General features: G+C 39.3%; 1 protein-coding gene across 3 annotated transcripts; it reads left to right on the forward strand.

The window, feature by feature from the left end:
• Positions 1-771: 771 nt before the first annotated feature.
• On the forward strand, positions 772-20,940 carry ZBTB43 (zinc finger and BTB domain containing 43). Of its 3 annotated transcripts, XM_015594349.2 has the most exons (3): positions 827-914; positions 4,536-4,661; positions 18,006-20,940. In XM_015594349.2, exon 3 carries the CDS (start codon positions 18,029-18,031, stop codon positions 19,430-19,432), a length of 1,404 nt encoding a protein of 467 aa, XP_015449835.1. In that variant the 5' UTR covers positions 827-914; positions 4,536-4,661; positions 18,006-18,028; the 3' UTR covers positions 19,433-20,940. The 3 variants fall into 3 exon arrangements, with proteins under 3 accessions (XP_006918035.1, XP_015449835.1, XP_024906995.1); XM_006917973.3 differs by lacking the exon at positions 4,536-4,661 and having other exon boundaries at positions 772-914; XM_025051227.1 differs by lacking the exons at positions 827-914; positions 4,536-4,661 and adding an exon at positions 11,019-11,239.
• The last annotated feature ends 241 nt before the right edge of the window (positions 20,941-21,181 follow it).

Below are 21,181 nucleotides of genomic sequence, written 5' to 3' on the forward strand. Positions count from 1 at the left end.
AAAAAAGAAATGTGTTAAGCTCATACAACAAAATATCTAGAGGTAAGTAGTTCAAAATGGGAACTATAGCTTAATGTTATATGAGCCTTAGGCTCTCAATCTTTCTGCTTTGCCTGCGGTAGTATTTACTTGTCAGGTCATAAGCACATGTGGTGGCTGAACTTCCAACCTTCAGAAGCAAGAAGAAAATACAAGCGGCAAAGCACTTAAGGAGAAGGCTCAAATAGAAGTCCTAGAGGATTTGTAAAAAAACAAACAAACAAACAAAAAACAACAACAACAAAAAAAAACCAGAAGCCTCACTCAATGACTTCCACAATAAGTATTATGGGCGAGAAGTTGCTAATAAGAATGAGATTACCATGAATAGTTTGCACCAAACATGAGTCATTCCTTCCAGCTGGGGTGAAAGTCTGCCTCCTCTGAGATCAAAGAATTTCCTCTGGTACCTGAACGAGAGTTTTTTCCTAGGGGTGCCCAGCACAACGCTTGCCACACGGAGGGCACTGGTCCTTTCATTGAATATTTGCTTAATATGCACCACGTGCCTAAGGTGCTGCGGAGGCAGAAACGATCTGACACAATCTCTGCTGGTAAGGCTGAGATAGGGCAAAGTTTAAAAAGACAGGAGCCTCAAAGTCCCTAAAGCAGACGGACCGGCTCCCTGCTACACTGCGCAGGCGCTGGCTATCCCTGAGCGCTCTCGCCCGGAACGTGAGTCACGCATGCGCCCACTGCTTTCTCTCTGACGCACCCCCGGAAGTACTGGCGGTTTCGGGGGGCGGGACCTGGAAGTGTTTCCGGGGGTGGGAGGTGCAGGCTGAGGCGGTCGCGGCGGCGACGGCTTAAACGGGCCTGGTACAGGTGGCGGAAAGTGTCCCGGGCCGGCTATGTGAGCGCCGGGCCCTTGGCAGGTATGGCGGAGTTGGGACAACGGGCAGCGAGGGGGCAGGAAGGGAAGCCGGAGAGGTTTAAGGGCTTCTCTGCAGGTCCCGGCCGCGCGCCGCCGGCCCCGCCAGGCCTATTCCGCCGACCGGGATGCTTAAGCCGCGCGCAGGCGGTTGGAGTCCCGGTTCGCCGGGTCCCACTTCTGCTGTGTCCTGCCATCCCGGCGTGCGTACCGCGACACCAAGGCCCCCGAGGCAGTGTCTCGCCCAAGGTCACCCCGCAGTGGTGGACCTCGGCGGACCAGAGCGCTTAGAGATCCAGCCGTGTCCGTCCGCTGGCCTTTCGCGGCGGGGTGGGCGCGGCTTCACGGCCTTGGGTTCGAGCCGAGGCCGGGAGAAAGGCTGCGCCGGGATTTCGTTGATACCTGTCTCTCTTTGCCTCTGTATTTCACCTCTGTTGCTGTCTCCGTCACCTGTTGTCACCTGCCCTTTTTGCCTTTCAGCTCGTCCCCTGTCTACTTTGTATTTCTTTCCACTTTGTCTCTGGAGCCTATCCGTGATTATCTATTTCTGTCCCCACCTTGCTTCTGTCTCTTGACCTTTGTGTTTCGCTCTCAGGCCATAGTCTCATTCATGGCCTGTCAGTCCAGCCCTTTGGCCGTCTGAGTTTTTCTCGGTCAATTTTGCTTTCTCTCGTTTCTGCCTCTTCTAACTGGGTTTGTCGGGCGGGGTGGGGCAGGCCTGCTCGGACCTCTGAGCCATGGAAGGTGACTCATGACCCCGTGAAGCTTTCTGCACTGTTGACATTCTCTATGACTAGACTGCAGTCTGACCTCAACTCTGACAGGTGTCTGCCCAACCTAAGTATCAGGGTGTAGGATCTCCGGGCGGGCAAACAAGAGGCCATCTCAGAGCCAAAGTAACTTGATGAAACCTTGCCTTTTCTTAACCATAGCTTTCCAGGCCTGTGCAGCTCCCTCCTTCCCTTTGCTCCATTCACTTACTCCAGGATGGCCCCCAGGGCTGTCAACAGCCTGCCCTTGGAGTTAGAGCCGCTTAACCAGGCATAACTACAGGCTATGGAAGGGTCAGTCTGAGATCTTCTACCCTGGGGGCTCAGGGAACAGTAGCAGGATTTCTGGGAGAGCTGTATGCTTAGGTCAGAGATTGCCAGTATGTACAGTTCAGTTATGGGAAACAGTAATTTGGAGTTTATTATTTGCTTTACAAAAGTACTCACTGGAAATAAGCCATGTGCAAAAGAACAAATATATGAGTCCGCTTATGCGAAGTATCTAAAATAGGCAAATTCATGGAGACAAAGTAGAATACAGTTTAGAGGGAGGAGGGAATGAAGGGAAGTTATTGTTGAATGGATACAGAGTTTTATTTTGGGATGATGGGAAAGTTCTGGAAATGGATAGTGTTGATGGTTGCACAACATGGTGAATGTACTTAATGCCACCAATTGTACAATTCAAAAGGGTTAAAATGATAAAATTTTATGTTGAGTAGTTTACCACAGTACCAAAAGAAAAAAATCGCTCATTAGAAACACCCGGAATTAACAAGATCTTGGAAGAAAGATTTTACTTTTTGCATGAAGAAAACTCATAGGATTAGGAAAATAGCCCTTTTTAGTATAGTAATGTAAAATTATGCATTATTTCTTATGTGTATTCTGATGGGGGAGGCCCTTATTTTATATTTTCTTATAAGCAATCGGTTTGCCCATAACATAGTTTATCAAACTTTCTTGTAAAATACAGCAGCTGAATTACCGTGTCGAATCCTAGATACCATTGATTATTTTATGTACCACCAAAGGAAAACACTGCTAATTAAGCTAAGACATATGCTTTCTTATTATTTAAGCTTTTAAAAATTCTTATTGAAAACTTTTTTCCACTTAAACATTTTATATGGTATCATTCTAATGTAATATAAAAAGAAAAAGCGAAATGGTTAAAGTGTTCATTAAACTTCTTAACATTCTTTCTCTTTTAAATACTTTTCAGTTCAGAGCTGTGTCCATGCTTTTCTAGTGTCATCATTTGTGCCATCAAAAACATTGATGAGGCTCTCAGGGAGGCCTATCATTGCCTCAGGCAGCGGCGACTATTAAAATTAACACCTGGCCATCATATCCTGTTTTCAGAAATTTAAATATGTGAGGAAATGAGCCTCTTAAAATCAATTGAATAAGCTCTGTATCATTTTCATGAACTTTTCCTTTTACCTCGTTTATATCCGCAATAAGAATAGAAAGATTTTTGTCTTATTTGTAACATTAAGGAAAAAATTCCTTTTGTTGGTGTGTAGTTAATAATTTTCATAAAACGAGTGTCGGTCAGCCTCTACTTTCTTGATTTGAGCTTCTTGCCCTGAATTCTAATAAATATGAGAAGGGGAAGTTAAAAACATTTCCTTGGCTTTATTGCAGTGTAATGGCAGGATGACTGATAAGTGGGGAGTCAGTGGCTAGAGCAATTCCTTCTTTATTTTTTATTTAAGTGTCGCTGACATGCAATATTATATTAGTTTCAGGTGTACAACATAGTGATTCGACATTTAATGATGTGATCACCACACTAAGTCTAGTAACCATTCGTCACCCTGCAAAGTTATTACAATATTATTGACTATATTCTCTGTGCTATACACTGCATCTTCGTGGCTGATTTATTTTATAGCTGGAAGTTTATACATCTTATTTCTCTTTACCTTTTTCACCATCCTCCCACCCTTGTCCCTTCTGTCAACCATCAGTTCTGTTTATATGAATCTGGTTTTATTTTATTTTTTCATTTATTTTTTTAGATTCCACATATAAATGAAATCATATAGTGTCTTTCTCCGTTTGACTTTACTTAGCATTAATACCCTGTAGGTCCATCCATGATGTTGCAAATGCCAAGGTTTCATTCTTTTTTATTGTTGAGTAATATTCCATTGTATACATGTACCATATCTTCTTTATCCATCTGTTGATGGACACCTAGGTTACTTCCAGATCTTGGCTATTGTAAGTAATACTGCAATGTGGGGGTTCATAATAACTTCTTTTTTTTTTTCTAGCTCAAAATGTTTACAATAATGGATCGTTTGCCCTGAAGTTTTAGGTAAAACATTCAAATGTGGCTTAAAACTACAGGGAGATAGGAGTCAAGCTTCATAAAATAGGTTGTTTCTTAGAAATCCTGAAATAGGTTTCACTAAGTTCTTTGGCTAAAGTGTTCCAGTTAGAAAATATAGGGGTGCTAATTGACCATGGCCTGGAGACCGGAAAGACTTTTCCAGAAGATATTTTCATTCTGCAGAGTTACATAGGCATTGACCAATGCTGGTTTTCTAATTTGACAAATGTGGATTGTAATGTAAGATGTTAACACAAAAGGGAGCTGGGTGAGGGGCGTATGGGAACTCTCAGCATTCTTTGCATCTTGTCCATATATCTAAAATTATTCCAATCACAAAGGCAGACGCTAGTAAGATACAAAATAGAAGTTAGTGTGACCAGAAATACCAGTCTTGATTAGTTTTCTTTTTTGCTGCTCACATACATGTGTAGTGTTTGTTAGTAAGGCACATGCATACAGTGAATGACACCAGCATCTCTTACATGTTCAACATGATCCTCCCTTTCAGAAGTCAGTGTGATTTTAATTTGAAGCAAAACTGAGAAAGGGGTTCCTTTTCCTCATTCATTCATACTGCTTCTTTGATGGCCATGGTATAAGGAACCTTTATCCCAGGATTACGACTTTGCATTAGGTAAGCTATTGACTTGCTAAAAATACATTTTTAACAATCACTTACTAGAATTGTTTTCTTTTTCAGCAAAAATAATAATGTATTTAATTGCCCTAGACCAGAAGTTTCTCTTCTCTTCTAAGGAGATACTGCACATTAAAGGCCAATCATTGTACTGTTAGAGCATTTAACTTCAGAGAAATGTTTCTAAGTGTCTTTATTTAAACTTAGAAAAATATTAGTTTTGGAATTACACTTCTGTTTGAATGCTGACATACCATTTCTGAGATAAGTGGCCTTGGGCAGGTCTTTGAACCTTCCTGAGCTTCAGTTTACTCATCTTTAAAATGAGTTTGATGATATAGGGGTATTTTAAGGCCTAAATTTACATAGTCTGCTTTGCAAACTGTAAATCATTTGACTAAGAATTTTGATAGGCATGGTGTGTTGGTATTTTTGTACATTTTTATGCTAGTCTTTAGTTTTGCTAACGTAATATTTACTGTGTTTAAACGTGCCCTCTACAGTAAGCTTGCAAGTTACCATATGTTCTGATTAAGAAATCTCTGGAGAGCTTTGAGACAAGTAGCTGGTGGCCTATTCCCCTATTATTTTGCTGTCATCTGTTTTTAGGTTTTGTAATTGGTGTTTAAATAGTGTATCAAACTTGACATATAGTTTCTCGGCTGAACAATACATTTAGGCTACTATTAAACTCATCAAAGTTGGAAGAGATCTTGGAGGTCATCTAGTTCATTGATTCTACAATATTTGCCCTTCTCTCTATCTTTTAAAATAAGCCAGGATAGACTCCATGAATCATGGAGGGAATGAGCTGGGATGGGCGTGTTTGTTTTAGAACTGTTACTATTGGATTTAAAAAAAACTATGTGCAGGGTAACACATAAAATTGCTAAGTACCTCATTAAGTCTGAGGATGGTGAATAATTTGCTCTGGAGTTTATTAATGCATTATGTATCATTTATTTATTTGTGAAAATAGTATTCATGTTTACCTTCCATACTGTCTCATCTCTCAGAGGATACAGGCATAACTCAGAGAGATTGCAGGTTAAGTTCCAGGCCACCGCAATAAAGTGAGTTGTAATCTTTTTGCTGGTGGAGGGTCTTGCCTTCCATTAAAAAAAAACAACAACACGCAACATCTGCGAAGCACAATAAATTGAGGTGCAATAAAACAAAGTATGCCTGTGATGGGCCTGAGCAAATGTTTTAAATTTAAATTCCAACTTCACCACTTCCTAGTTTTATGACCTTAGGTATGTAGTCTAGCCTCTTTGCCTATTGCCTATTCTATGCAATAGGAATAAAAAATACCTATGGAGTGGGTTGTCACAAGAATTAAACGAGACAGACTACATAAAGTGCTTTGCACAGACTGTGGTATAACGCATGCATTTAATAAATAGTAGATGCTGTTTTTATTCCTGTTAATAAGACATTTTCCTAGTTACGCAGTCAGGAAACTTCAGAGTCGGTATTGGTAACTAATTTACTTTACAGTACTCTGTTTTTTTAAACAGCTTTATTGAGACAATTCACATGCAATTAAGAGTTTTTTAATATGTTCAGTGGTTTGTATACCCATCACCAGAATCTAATTTTAGAATTTCGTCCCCCCTAAAACCCAATTAGCATTTCATTCCCCATTTCCTCTCCGCAATGTTCCTGGCAGTCACTGATTTACATTTTGCTTATGGATTTTCCCTATCGTGGACATTTAGTATAAACAGAATCAGAATCATATAAGGTCTGGCCTTTTGTGCCTGATTTCTTTCACTTGGCATAACATTTTCAAGGTTCAGCCGTATTGTCACATCTGTTGGTACTTCATTCTTTATTGCCGAAAGAATGGCGTAGTACAATATTACGTACATAATAAGTGGAATAATATTCCATTGTATGGATATACCACATTCTACTTATCCAGTCATCAGCTGAGGACATTTGGGTTGTTTCCACTTTGAACTATTATGAATAATGCTGTTATGAACATTCGTGTATGTTTTTTGTGGACATCATGTTTGCATTTTTCTTGGATATATACATATGAGTGGAATTGTTGGGTTCCCTGGTAACTCTATGTTTAACTCTTTGAGGAGTTGCCAGACTGTTTTCCAAAGTGGCTGTACCATTTTACATTCCCACCAGCAATGAATATAAGGGGTGTAATCCTTCTGTATCCTCACCAACGTTTGTTACTGTCCGTCTTATTTTGGGTGGGTGAGAAGTGCTTTCTCATTGTGGTGTCAGTTTGCATTTCCATAATGAATAATGATATTGAGCATTTTTTGTGTACTCATTTGTATATCTTTGGAGAAATATCTTCAAATTCTTTGCCCATTTGTCAGTTGGGCTATCTTTTTATTACTGAATTTTAAGAGTTCGTTATATATTCTGGATACAAGTTACTTATCAGTTATATGATTTGCATATATTTTCTCTCATGTTGTAGGTTATCTTTTTACTTTCTTGATGGTATTATTTATACCTTTCACTACTCTTGAGTATTCCTGCCTACTGATTGAGTCAGTCCCATCAATTCTACCTGTCTGTTTTCCATACTCACTGTTACTTTCATTGTCTTCAAACCTAGACTGTATTTGCTGAAATCTTAAAGTCAGCCTCTACTTCAGACTTGCCCCTGCTTTAAGTCCATCAGCAGATTATCTCTTCTGAACGTATTTCACAGCATGTCACTCAAGTTTTCAGTGCTGCCCCCAGTGCCAACATTTGAAGCTCAAACTCAGCCTTCAGCTGGGTAGTCCCAGTCATTCTTTTCAGATTTCTCTCCTATCAGTCCCTGTCACTTGTAGAAGAAGGCAAAGGTAATGATCTTTGTATCACCAAACGTGGTCTTGAATGGAAGAGAGCTGAGGGAGAGTTTGCGAGATGGCTTTCTGGTGGTAATTTTACCATAGTCTAGGATCCTGCCTTCAGTGCGATGGGTCTAGGAATTCAATTTCTTCAGTATATCACCTTCACAATGCACTTAACCCTCAAGAGATTAAAATAAACAATTTTAATTTTTCTTTCTACCTTACTAAGTGACATAGGCTTACAGTTTTGTGTGTGTGTGTGTGTGTGTGTGTGTTTCAGTTTTGATACCAGGATTTTACATAAAAATAATTAGCAAGTTTTCTCCTGCTCTTATTCCCTTGCCTCTTTCTCCCCGCTCTGAAACAGTTTATGTAGCACAGAAATGGATTTGTTTTAAGAATCTTTTCATAAAATATTCTGGGCCTGGTGTCCTTTTGGAAATCATTCGAATATATTTTTTTACTTTCTCTGAGGTTATTAATCTTTTCAGATTTTTTTCTTAGATCAATTCTGATCATTTATATTTTTCAGTAAAACTATCAGTGACACTTTAAAATGTATTAGTGTGGAATTGTCTCCTGTTTTAAAAAGTTTCTATAATCAATTTTAATTTCTTCATTGTGTTAAGAATTGAGAACATTAATTATTGAGTATTTAAGCTTTTTAAAATTTATAATTTTAATATTTCTGGATTTATTACATTGTGTAATCCCATGTAATCAGATGTGCTCTATGTATGCATTTCTGCTGCGGGGAATTTATTGATGCTCTCTGTCCCCTTATATGATAATTTTTGTAAATGGACTATGGAAATTGAAAAAGAAGGTGGATTATTTAAGCAGAGGTCCCCAACCTTTTTGGAACCAGGGACCAGTGTTTCTATGAGAATCTAAAGCCTGATGATCTGAGGTGGAGCTGAGATGGTGATGCTGGGGAGCGGCTGCAAACCCAGATAAAGCTTCGCTCACTAACTGCTCACCTCCTGCTGTGCGGCCCGGTTCCTAACAGGCCACTATCTGTACTGCAGCGGGGGATTGGGAACTCCTCATAGGATGCAAAGGTTGGGGGTTCCAGTTAAGTTAGCATTATTAATGATACCAGTGTAAACCTCTAGATTCTAATTAGTCCTTTGCCTGCTTGATTTGTTAAGGATTAAACAAGGGATATTTATATTTCTTATCACAATTTTTTTCTGTCATCGTTTTTTGAAGACTGTACTACATTTTACACATAAAAGTTCACAAGATAGCACTCATTGAGTTAAATCATCAATTAATAAGGTTTTATAATGTTTGATGCTCTTTACATTGAATTTTGCTTTGATATGAATATTGTTGCTGGATGTATTTTTGTTTTTATGTATCTGTTTTTATTGGTTTTTTTTTTTGTTTGTTTTGTTTTTTTTTTTTTTTACTTTTGACCCTTTTGGTGACTAATTCAGCTTTTCTATGTCTGAAAAGATATTTTGCTTTCATTTTGAAAGAGATTTTGATTGGGTATAGAATTCTAAGTTAACAGTTTTTTCTTTCAGTACTTCAAAAATGTCTTCTGTTTTGTATTGTCTCCTTTCTCTTAGCTGGCGTTGCTTCTTCCAAGATGTTTACAGCCTTTTTTTTATCTTTGATCCTCTGTACCCAGTGGCTCTTTTTTCTCTGCTTTTAATATTTTCTCTTTCTCACTGGTTTTAAGGGATTTCATTATGATATACCTTGGTATAGTTTTCTTTATGTTTCTTGCATTGGGGTTGTTGAGCTTCTTGGATCTGTGGGTTTATTATTTTCATCAAATTTGGAAAGATTTAAGCGTTATTTCTTCAAATAAATTTTGGCTCCTATACTCTCTCAAGCCCCTTGCAGCCCCACAGCTCACTGATATTCTGCTCTTTTTTTCTTTTTCTCTGTTTTATTTTAAGTTGTTTCTATTGCCTAGCCTTTCAATTTCACTAACCTTTTCTTCTGCAGTGTTAATTCTGTTCTTATTTCCATCCAGTGTTTGTTTCATTTTGTTTTAATCTGTAGAAGTTCAACTTGGGCCTTTTTTATAGCTTTCCTATCAACCTATGCTTAATTTTCCTCTTTTTTCTTGAACATATGGAACATAGAATTTTTTACCAGTTGTATAAATCTGTCATTCTGGGTCTGTGTCTACTGATTGATTTTGTCCCCTCTATTATAGGTTATATTTTCCTGCTTCTTTGCATGCCTGGTGATTTTTTTTTTACTGGATGCCAGACGTGAATTTTACCCTGTTGGATTCTGGATATTTTTGTATTATGTAAATATTCTCAGGCTTTGTTCTGGAAGACAAGTTACTTGGAAATAGTCTGATCGTTTGGAGGCTTGTTTTTAAGCTCTCTTTAACAGACCAGAACTACATTTTATCTGGGGCTAATTTGTCTCCACTACAAGACTCTTCTGAATACTTGCAGTTTTCCACTCGGCGAAGTTTTCTTCTGTTGAGTATTTTATTTGTTCCTTCTACTCCATTTGTTTTGTTCGTTCTTTCACGGACACTAATTAGCCGTACATTGGATCTCCAGTCTCTTCTCCTGTTCTAGTATCTTCTCTTGCTGTTTTCATATTTTCATCCTCCTGCATTCTCCTAGAAGGGCCTCAAAGTGCCTTCCACATCATTGATTCTATTTTCTACAGTTGTACTTTTCATTCTTATTGCCTATTAAAATTTCTGCTCTATTGTTTCACCCCTGGCACCCATCCCAAGTCTTTAGTCTGTTCAAACTTTATGCTCTATTAGTTTTCTTACATCTTTAATTCAGTCGGCTTTTTTTCATATCATTCTGCTATTTTGTCTCATCTTCCTTATACTTCACTCATAGAGCCCATGTTTTCATAATTTAGTGGAAAACTTCAGTTTAAAAATTATATTACTCTTTATCCTTTGCCATTTACTTCTTTTTTGTTACTATAGAATATATTTACAGACCTCATTCACTAACAATTAAACCATGTTGGTTTTATTCTGTTTATTAATTTTTTAGAGGGAAACATTCAGTTCAGGTCTGAAATGTCCTTTGTGGGTGGATTGGTTTTGGTCCTTCACTGTAGATCTGAATGCTGTTAGAATCAACTTTTGGCTCTTTTGCTGGAGGACGGGCTGCACCATGTTGACATCAGGACTTGCTTGGGTGTAATAGCTGAGGCCAGAGGCTGGGCCTCAGGTACTTTCAGGAGAGCTTGAGCTCTGTGCACTTTGTCCTGTGTCAGTGAAATTGTGGTGCCAGGGACCTACTTTAGTCTCTTTGGCCCAGCTGGGAAATGATGGGTGGTGCCTTTGCTTCCTTCCTCGGGCTGTTACTGAGCCCCACCCTCTCATGTCATAAAAAAATCTCTGCTGAGGCAACCTTTGGTATCCCAGTGCAGCCCCCTCTCAGTGTTGCCAATCTGCAAGACCTGTCCCATGGTCCACTCTGGCTTTTTAGTTGCAGGCCTTCCAAATGAACAGGTATTAGTGGTCCTCTGTCACGAGGGCTGCTACTATACCAGGATTGCCTGGTATCGCAGGTAGAGTCGCAGGGGCACTGTCTCTCTTCAGTCTGGCCCCATCTCTGCTGTATCCTTAATTAAAGTCCGTGGCATATAGATAATTCTGATCTCCTTTTTTTCAGAACTCAGGCCAGTTTTAGTATATTTCTTAGATTTTTTGGATGAGGAGGTGATAAATGAGAAGAATTATGTACTGCTCTGAAGTCTTCCTCTTACGCTGGTGACACCAACTTTATAGTGACAAGATATATAACTGTGGGTATACCAGATTCCCTCTTCTGAATTCCCCCGGGTTTGTAATTTTCTTGTGGTGCGTTTTACCAGGCTTTGCTTGATAACAGGGTCGTATGCATGTGTTTTTTTCTTCCCTACCAGATTCTAAACTCTGGACAGTGAGACTCCTTGATCATCTTAGAATCCTCCACACTACCTTACATATAGTGTTTTATGTTTGTTTGTTTTTAGTGAGTTAATTAATTACTTCTATGTAAGTTTTGTAAACAATTGAAGTAGCAACTATACTGTTAATATAGATCACAACCACCTATAAGTTTGTAAATATTGCTTCTATGGCAGGAAAATCTGTAAAAGTTCAGGCTTTGGATATTACTAAGCTCAGGGTGTATGTAGAAATGCCACACACAAAATTAAGGGTAGAGATCAGATACTTACTCAATTGCAAGGACTGTGACCACCTTGACACCGTTAAAGTTACATGACCTTTTTTCCATTTTTTTTTTAATGCATGGTAAACGTATATGTCATTCAATTTGCCATTTTGTTGTGTACAATTCAGTGGCATTGATTATACTTACCACATTGTGCAACCAGCACCACTTTCTATTTCCAAAATTTTTCATTACCCCAAACAAACACTCTACCCATTAAGCAATAACTCCCCTGAGCCCATGGTAACCTCTTATCTACTTTCTTTTTCTATGAATTTGCCTATTCTAGATATTTCAGATAAGTGGAATTGTATAACATTTGTACCTTTATGTCTGGCTTATTTAAGTTAGTGTTTAACATGACGTTTTATTTTTAGAATATTTTCAGTGTTCATATTGTAACATGTTTCAGAACTTCATTCCTTTCTGTTTGTGTTCTGTAGATGGTTTTTAGGTTTAATTGATTTAAAATGTTGTTCAAGACCTTTCTTTCCTCATAGATCTTCTGTCTGGTTTTTCTATCCATTATTGAAAGAGGTATTGAAGTCTCCACCTGTTATTGTAGGTCTCTCTAATCCCGTTCATTTTTGCTTCATATATTTTGCTTGATTATATTTCTCTTGTTAGGTATATATATGTTTATAATTGTTATATCTTCTTGATAGATTGAACCTTTTGTCAATATATGTTTTCCTTTGTTCTTGTAACCTTTTTGTCTTAAAATCTGTTTTGTTTGATGAGTAATATAGCCACCCCAGCTCTCTTTCAGTTACTCTTTACGTAGAATATTTTTTTCATCAATTTACTTTCATCAATTTGCTTTTGTATCTGAAGTGAGTCTCTTAGATACAACATATAAATAATTTTTTAAAATCTATTCTGCCAATCTCTGCCTTTTAATAGGAAGGATTTACTTCTACCATTTAGCTATTTCTCTTCAGCATATCTTACGTTTTTTCTTCCTCAGTTCTTCCATTACTGCCTTTTAAAAATATTTGTTTTGTTTTTGTTTTTTGGCATTCCATTTTAATTCCTTTTCCTTTTATTTTCCTAGTGGTTACCTTGAGGTTTACAGTTAACATCTTTAACTTATAACAATCTAGTCTGACTAATTCAAACTTAGTTTCAGTAGTATGCAAACACTGCTCCTATACATCTCTGTCCCTCCCCCTTCATATTGTTATTGTCACAGATGATATCTTAATACACGTGTGCCAATTAACATAGATTTATAATTGTTTAATGCATTTGCCTTCTAGATTATATAGGAAAAAAGTTATAAACCAAAAGTATAATATTGGCTTCTATATTTACCTATGGTGTCACCTTTATCAGTAGTCTTTATTCCTTCGTGTGGCTCTGAATTACTATCTAGTGTTCTTTCACTTCGTCCTGAAAGACCCTTTCTCATTTGTCATAGAGATCTGCTGGTAACAAAACCTTTACCTTTTGTTGTTTTTTTGTTTGTTTGTTTATCTGGGAATGTCTTAATTTCCCCTTCACTTTTGAAAGTATAGTTATTCCAGATGTACAGCTCCTGGTTGACAACTTTTTCTTCTAGCATTTTAAATATGTCATACTACTGCCTTCTGGCCTCCATGGTTTCTGATGAGAAATTAGCTGTTAATCTTTTACAGGATGAGTCGTTGCTTTCTTTTGCTTTCAAGATTCTCCCTTGTCTTTGGCTTTCTACTGCTTGACTCGCAGTGTATGTCATGTAGATCTCTTTACCTTTATCCTGCTTGGACTTTGTTGAGCTTCTTGATGTATAGGTGTGTCTTTTACCAAATTTGGGAAGTTTTCAATTATTATTTCTTTTAATACCTTTTCTACCCTTTCATTTTCTGAGACTCCCATGGTGTGCCTAGTGGTACATTTGATGGCGTGCCCAAGTGCCTCAGATTGTGTTCATTTTTCTTTATTCTTCTTCCTTCCTCTCCAAGGGGGTAATATCACTTCTTTTATCTTTGAGTTTGCTGATTTTTTTTTTCTGCCTGCTTAAATCTGCCATTGAACTCCTTTTGTAAATTTTTAATTTCAACTTGTATTTGTTTCCTAGGCTGCCACAAAAAAACCGTCATAGACTGGGTGACTTAAATAACAGAATTTCTTCACAATTCTAAAGACTGAGTCTGAGATCATGATATTGGAAGATTTGGTTTCTCCTGAGGACTTCTCCTTGGCTTACCACATTTTCACTGTGTTTTCATATTGCATACACCCCTGATGTGTGTCCAAATTCATTTCTTACAAAAGCACCAGTTAGATTAGAGCCCATCCTAATGGCCCCACATTAACTGAATTACCTCCTTAAAGGCCCTCTGTCCAAATGCAGTCACATTCTGGGGTACTGGGAGTTATAGGGCTTCAACATATGAATTGGCAGGGGGTACAGTTCAGCCCATAACACAGTTATTATACTTTTAGCTCCAGAATTTCTGTTTGGTTCCTTTTTTATAATTTCTAATTCTTTATTGACATTGTTCTCCTGATTTCCTTTAGTTCTGTGTCACATTGGGTCTGGGGAGTTGTTTTGGGGGAGGGGTTAGCAATTTGAGCTTATACAAGACAGTTGATTTCATATCTCTGACTAGTAATTCTAATGTATAGAATTTTCCTCAGGGATAGTTTCTGCGAATGAGTTTTCCTTTTTGTTTGTATACTTTGTAATTTTGGTTGAGAACTGGAACATTTTGAGTATTCTGTGTGGTAACTCTTGAAATCAGATTCTTCCCCTCCTAAGAGATTTCTTTTGTTCCTTGTTGAGGGCTACATTTGACTATTTGTATGGTGATTTTTCCCAACTATTTTGCAAAGTCTGTAGTATTCCTGTTGTGTGTAGTCACTGGAGTTTCTGTCCCTTTATCTATGTGGTCAGCCTATGACCTGACAGAGGTTTACTTAATGTTTTGTAAGCCAGAAAAGTGTGTTTGTCTTTTAAAATCTTATGATAGATGTTGCTGGGAAGCCTTTGCAGTCTGAGGGAGTGCAAAACAGCGCTGCGTGGGTCTGCCAGCCAGCCACTGTAGGAATGTGGGCCAACAGTCCCACAGGCTGTGGCAGGGCTGAGGAAGGGAGATTGGAGCTGGTTTGCGCACACTGCTCTGTTAGGAAGCTTCAGCAGCCTCTCCCTCCATCGAGCATTGTCTTGGTTGCTATAAGTGTCTGGTCAGATTCCAGGGTTCCAAAATAGTTGATTCTGACCATTTTAACAGTTGACTGGTGGTTTTGGTGGAGGGACTGACCTCTAGAGCTTTCTCCTTCACTATTTTCTGTAATATCACTTATGGCATTTATTGTTGTAGAACTGTTTTTTAAAGTCTTATTTTCAGTCATTTAAAATTCCACGACAGATATTTGAAATCTTGAGGAAAAGATGGATATTCAATAAATAGTGTTGGAAAAACAGGCTAGCCGTTTTGGAGGGAAAAGGCTGGATACCAACCTTACTCCTTATGCCAAAATAACCCTTTGTGTATTAAAGGTTTAAAAGCTTTAAAAAAAAAAAAAGCACCAGGAAAAAAATTTTACTAATTCTTTTTACTTTTTAAAATAACCTTGGAGTTGGGAATGCCTTTTCTACATCTAACACAAAGCCCTGGAGCCATAAAAGCAAAGATTGGGTAAATTTCAAAGTTAATTTCCCAGATTTACAAAAAAACTACAATAAGATGTTTCTTCAATTTATTTGAGCAAAGGATATGACTAGTAATTTATAGGAAAAACAAATAACCAGTAAACGTGAGTAAAGAATAATCTCATTCATAATTAAAGAAATGTCGATCAAAACAACAGTGACTCATGGATTCACTTTGGAGTTTTGTAAAGTTTTTTTCTCGTTTGATAGCATCCAGTGTTGCTAAGAGTGTTGAGGAGTAGACACTGTCATTACCGCTGATAGGAGTGCAACTTGCCACCTCTCTGGAAAGTAGTTTGTTAATATGTGTCAGAATATAATATGTACAGCCACGTGACCCTGCAGTTCCACTGGTAGAGATTAACCTATAGATATTTCAAGGATTTGCCAAGGTAGTATACACAAACATCCATTATAGCATTGCTCATAATTTTAAAAACCTGGACAATTAAACTTCTATAAGAAGAGAACTGCTTAAATTACGATGAATCCATATAGCAGGCAGCTCTATAGCCATTAAACAGCTGTCTGCTGTATGGTGTCTTAGTCCATTTGGGCTACTGTAACAAAATACTGTGGACTGTGTGGCTTATAAACAGATTTATTCCTCTGTTCTGGATGCTGGGGCAGTCCAAGGTCAAGGTGCTGGCAGATTCGGTGTTTGGTGAGAACCACTTCCTGGTTCATAGACAGCAGCCTTTTCAATGTGTCCTCACATGGAATTAATCGTCTTGTGGCTCTTTTATGATGTGTCCCATTTTTAAGGGCTCTGCCTTATGACGTAAATACCTCCCAAAGGCCCCACCTCTGCATACCATCACATTGGAGGATTAAGTTTCTACATGAAGTTTTTGGGAAAAAATCAGTATATAGCATGTTGGAAGATTGCAGGATACATTAAGTGACAAAAGCTAAGCGCAGAATAAAATGTAGTTAATGAATCTGTTTAGTTAGGGAGTTTTAAAGGTTGTATATGATTCTGATATATGCACAGAGATGTTTCTGGAAATACGTGCAAAAGTTTGTTAATGGTGATTTCCTTTGGGGGGAACAGACTAGGAATAAATAGTAGAGAGGGTTTTTGTTTGTTTGTTTGTTTTTTACAGCTTTCTGTACTTTTTTTTACATGCGTGTATTAGTCTCCCCATTTTTTTATGTATCTGAAAACAAAATTCTGCAGCGATGGGATCTAGCAGAGAATCTGTTTACCCAGAGGTGGTTCTCAGAATTTACCTAACTCTAGTCTGCATTTACCTAGTTAACTTTTGCTTTTGCAAACTGCAAATACCTAAATAGCTTGTTTCCTGGTCTGTTTTTATTTTAAGTTATGATAGAATGTTTTAAGAGGTATAACTATAAACTAATACTTTATTCTAAAAACTGTGTTACCTCTTTAAATTATTAATGATTACTTTGATATTTTGGCATCTTGGAAGAGGCAGAATGATGTGATAGGAAAAATAACATAGGCTTTGGAATCATAGAGACCTAGAGTCAAATCTCAACTTAATGAAAACTACCTTTCAAGTAACTTGAGGAAGTTACTTGAAATAGCTGAACTTGAGAATATCAATCCTTACATTTGCAGAGTCTTTGAAAGTTGAGTAAAAAAGGTGTGTAGCCCCTGATATACAGCAGTTACTCAAGAAACATTAGTTTCTTCTTTTGGCATCTCTCCCTCTCTCAAAGATGACTTGCAACCTTTGTTTGGGTTGTCTGGTTCTTTTTTCTCATACCTGGTACTTAGCAGTGTTTAGATATAGATTAGAGCCAGGTGACAAATAGTACTCATAAATCTGTTGGGTTTTCTAGTTTGTTTTGATTTACTATGAAATTATGGGGCATGAGCAGGATCTCTGACAAAATTTATCTTGTTCATTGCCATTGTTAGAGATTGTCTCTAATGCTTGATTTACCCAAAATATATTTACAATAACAACACAGGTAATCCCTTACTTACTGTGTTATAATTTATCTTCAGATTGGGTTCATTCAGTAACAGTTCATATTATCCTTTGGTCTGTAACTTCTTAACAATTTGAAGGCCACCAGATAGAAGGAATACCTTGTCTTCCCGTTTAATTTCATTCGTTTCACATTATCAGAAGCTCCTAAAAGCCAAAATTCTGACTGCAGCTCACATTGTTGGGAGTCTCAGGAGTTCACCCCTGTGGTGCTGAGGGACCAAAGGCACGATTGTTCTGTCCTGGCCACTTCAGCCCCCTTACCCCTCCGTCACTGGATGCTAGCCTGGTGGTCTCCTTTCAATTCCTTTTTTGCCTGAGATCCTTTACATGTGCTCTTCCTTCTGAGCTCAATTCGATCCTCACTTTCATCCTCACCCCAACTTGGAAATTTGGGTTGAATCTGATGAGGCCTTTTTAAAATTCTGCCATTTTGATAATATATCATGTTTGTTTTGACTAGAAATATTTACTTTATTTCACCTGGGTGATTTCTGTAGTTTGCAGATCTTATCTCTCTGGATTCCATTCTCTCATTCACAGACAGAATCAAGAGTTACTACCACGCAGAGTGGCGGGTGGTTCCGGCACGCTCATACCTGAGAGCCTTGCTCAGGGGAATGAGTGTGCCACTCAGTAGTGCCCACAGGCAAGGGGACGTTAGAGAACTGTGGCACTTGTCTTCGTTTTCTTAGAGATCAGTAAGTTTCTCTTTGAGCTGGAATTAGTACTAATTTTTCTTTCTCTTGTAGCACCGAACAAGATTTGTGATGAAATGGAGCCTGGAACAAACTCTTTTCGGGTAGAATTTCCTGATTTTTCCAGCACTATTCTGCAGAAACTGAACCAGCAGCGCCAGCAAGGACAATTATGTGATGTCTCCATTGTTGTGCAAGGCCACATTTTCCGGGCACACAAAGCTGTACTTGCTGCCAGTTCACCCTATTTCTGTGACCAGGTACTCCTGAAAAACAGTAGGAGGATTGTTTTGCCTGATGTGATGAACCCAAGAGTATTTGAGAACATTCTCCTGTCTAGTTACACGGGACGTCTCGTGATGCCCGCTCCAGAAATTGTTAGTTACTTAACAGCAGCGAGCTTCCTCCAGATGTGGCATGTGGTGGACAAATGCACTGAGGTTTTAGAGGGAAACCCCACAGTCCTGTGTCAGAAGCTAAATCATGGCAGTGACCACCAGTCTCCGAGCAGCAGTAGTTACAACGGCCTGGTAGAGAGCTTTGAGCTGGGCTCAGGGGGCCACACTGATTTCCCCAAATCCCAAGAACTGAGAGATGGAGAGAATGAAGAGGAGAGCACCAAAGATGAGCTGTCGTCACAGCTCACTGAGCATGAATACCTTCCCAGCAACTCGTCCACAGAGCACGACCGACTGAGCACTGAAATGGCGAGCCAGGACGGGGAGGAGGGGGCCAGTGACAGTGCCGAGTTCCACTACACCCGGCCTCTGTACAGCAAGCCCAGCATAATGGCACACAAACGCTGGATTCACGTGAAGCCCGAGCGCTTCGAACAGGCGTGCGAGGGCATGGACGTGCACGCCCCCTACGATGAGCACCAGGTCACTGAGTCCATCAACACCATGCAGACGGAGCACTCAGCCCAGCCCTCAGGAGTAGAGGAAGACTTCCACATTGGGGAGAAAAAGGTGGAAGCAGAGTTTGACGAACAGGCCGATGAAAGTAATTACGATGAGCAGGTGGACTTCTATGGCTCTTCCATGGAAGAGTTTTCTGGAGAGCGGTCGGATGGAAATCTGATTGGACACAGACAGGAGGCGGCCCTAGCAGCAGGCTACAGTGAGAATATTGAAATGGTAACAGGGATTAAAGAAGAAGCATCCCACTTAGGTTTCTCTGCCACCGACAAGCTGTATCCTTGTCAGTGTGGGAAAAGTTTCACTCACAAGAGTCAAAGAGATCGACACATGAGTATGCACCTCGGTCTTCGGCCTTATGGCTGCGGTGTCTGTGGTAAGAAATTCAAAATGAAGCATCATCTCGTGGGCCACATGAAAATTCACACAGGCATAAAGCCATACGAGTGTAATATCTGCGCGAAGAGATTCATGTGGAGGGACAGTTTCCACAGGCATGTGACTTCTTGTACCAAGTCTTATGAAGCTGCAAAGGCTGAGCAGAATACGACTGAGGCTAACTAAAAATAGGATCTGGCCCTTGAGTGGCAGGCACAAAAATAAACTATGGTAATTATGCAAATCTGGGCACAGATGATATGTGCTACTTGCTATTATGAGAGAAGCTTAAAAAAAAAAAAGGAAGATATTTCTGAAAGACCAGTTCTAAGTAGGCCAATTAAAAAATCTAATTCCTCAGCTTTGTATGTTCCAGTCCCGGCCTGGAGTAGGTAATGGGGGTAAGTTACCCCCGCTCCCAGTAGCAAGGCAGACCTCTAGGCCTGTCACGATTGAGGCGGGTGCGTTTGGTGATAGATACCTGCCCTTGGAACTGGACTCCAGCCCACCAGTTCCACTTCAGGTGGCAGCAGTTTTTGATCACTCATTATTACGAGCTCATGTTGGAATTTCATTTTGCTCTTTCTATGGATACTTAGGTAATATGGGTTTGTTTTGGTAACTGCTTCACTGAATGAAATGCTACTTCTGTAAAAGCTACAGGTAATGTGATTCCTAGGATGCAAAATTGATTAGCAGAGCTCTCTTGTCTGGTTTTATTCTTTCTAAAGTGTATTTCACCTAAAACAATGGAGATACTAAGAGGTGACATTCTAAGTATGAAACAACTTATGGTACAAGCTTCAGTTTCTATAAGATGCCACTGTCACAGTGTGTTTCAGACTCTTGATAAGGCAGAGTATTTTAGTACTAACATTTAGTTTGAAATACTGTATCTTCTTATAATTCTCTAGTGTGCCAGAGATAGGTATTTCGAATTGGTTCACTGTCTGAAATCCTTTGTTTAATTGTAGCATCTACACAGTGGGGTCTCCTCTGTGGCTAGGAGACGTCTGGCCTGCTGCGGCTGACCACGGTACCACTGGCTGCTGTAGCCGCTCTGCTGTCTTAGATTATGGTGCTTCCCGAAAGGGTCGGTCAGTGGGGAGGAGCCAGAAGTCACGGCTGAGCGTTACCTGTGAACTTCAGGAGTTACTAGAGTGCCACAGCGACACTCCAGCTGTCAGCGTGAGCGATGCCAGGAGCAGGATTTTGAGTGGCAGGTTATACTTGAGAGGGGGAAAAGCTGCCCAGGAAAAGAGGAGTCTCGCAAATGCACTGGAAGGGGCGATGCTCTTCTAGAGGGGACGCTGAGCTCCCGCTGGCAGCTCTGTAGGAGTGCTGGGCGTTTTTTAAAAGGGGGAAAGGACGAGTCCTAATCTTAGAAAGTAGTCTACAGATTCATGCTCCCAAATTCTATATAAAGCCGCATAAATTTACAAGTCCACATAGCTATACCTACCAAAAACAACAAAATCAGCAGCTATTCTGAGACCTTATCTGCCAATCAGATGTTTTAGGGTAAAAAGCAAGCTTATATTCAGGATGCTCGTAAGCAGAGTAACACACCTGACGTTTTCACCGGAGTGGGACAGGTGCTGCTCTTACGTTACCTTCTCCTTAAGCTTCCCGGCCTGTTACTGCCAAGTGGAAACTTTTTTTTCTTCCTTAAAATAAAAAGAACTTTTCTTGGATTTGGGATGAAATTTTGTTTTAAAAGTTTGGTTTTACTCTCATGTGATAGACGTTGCTGGCAGTGGCCTCTGGTCCTCAGGCTGCTACCACCAAGGGGTTTACTGTTGAATGTTGTCTGGAACGGGGAAGAAAGAACACATTTAGCAGTTAGCTTGTAATCAAGATTACAAAACAGGGATCTATTCAGTAACACTGTATCATTCTCGATATATAAAAAGCACTTTGTATTTAAAACTTTAT

The sequence above is a fragment of the Pteropus alecto genome, unplaced genomic scaffold, assembly GCF_000325575.1.
Source record: "Pteropus alecto unplaced genomic scaffold, ASM32557v1 scaffold67, whole genome shotgun sequence".
Lineage (NCBI taxonomy): Eukaryota > Metazoa > Chordata > Mammalia > Chiroptera > Pteropodidae > Pteropus > Pteropus alecto.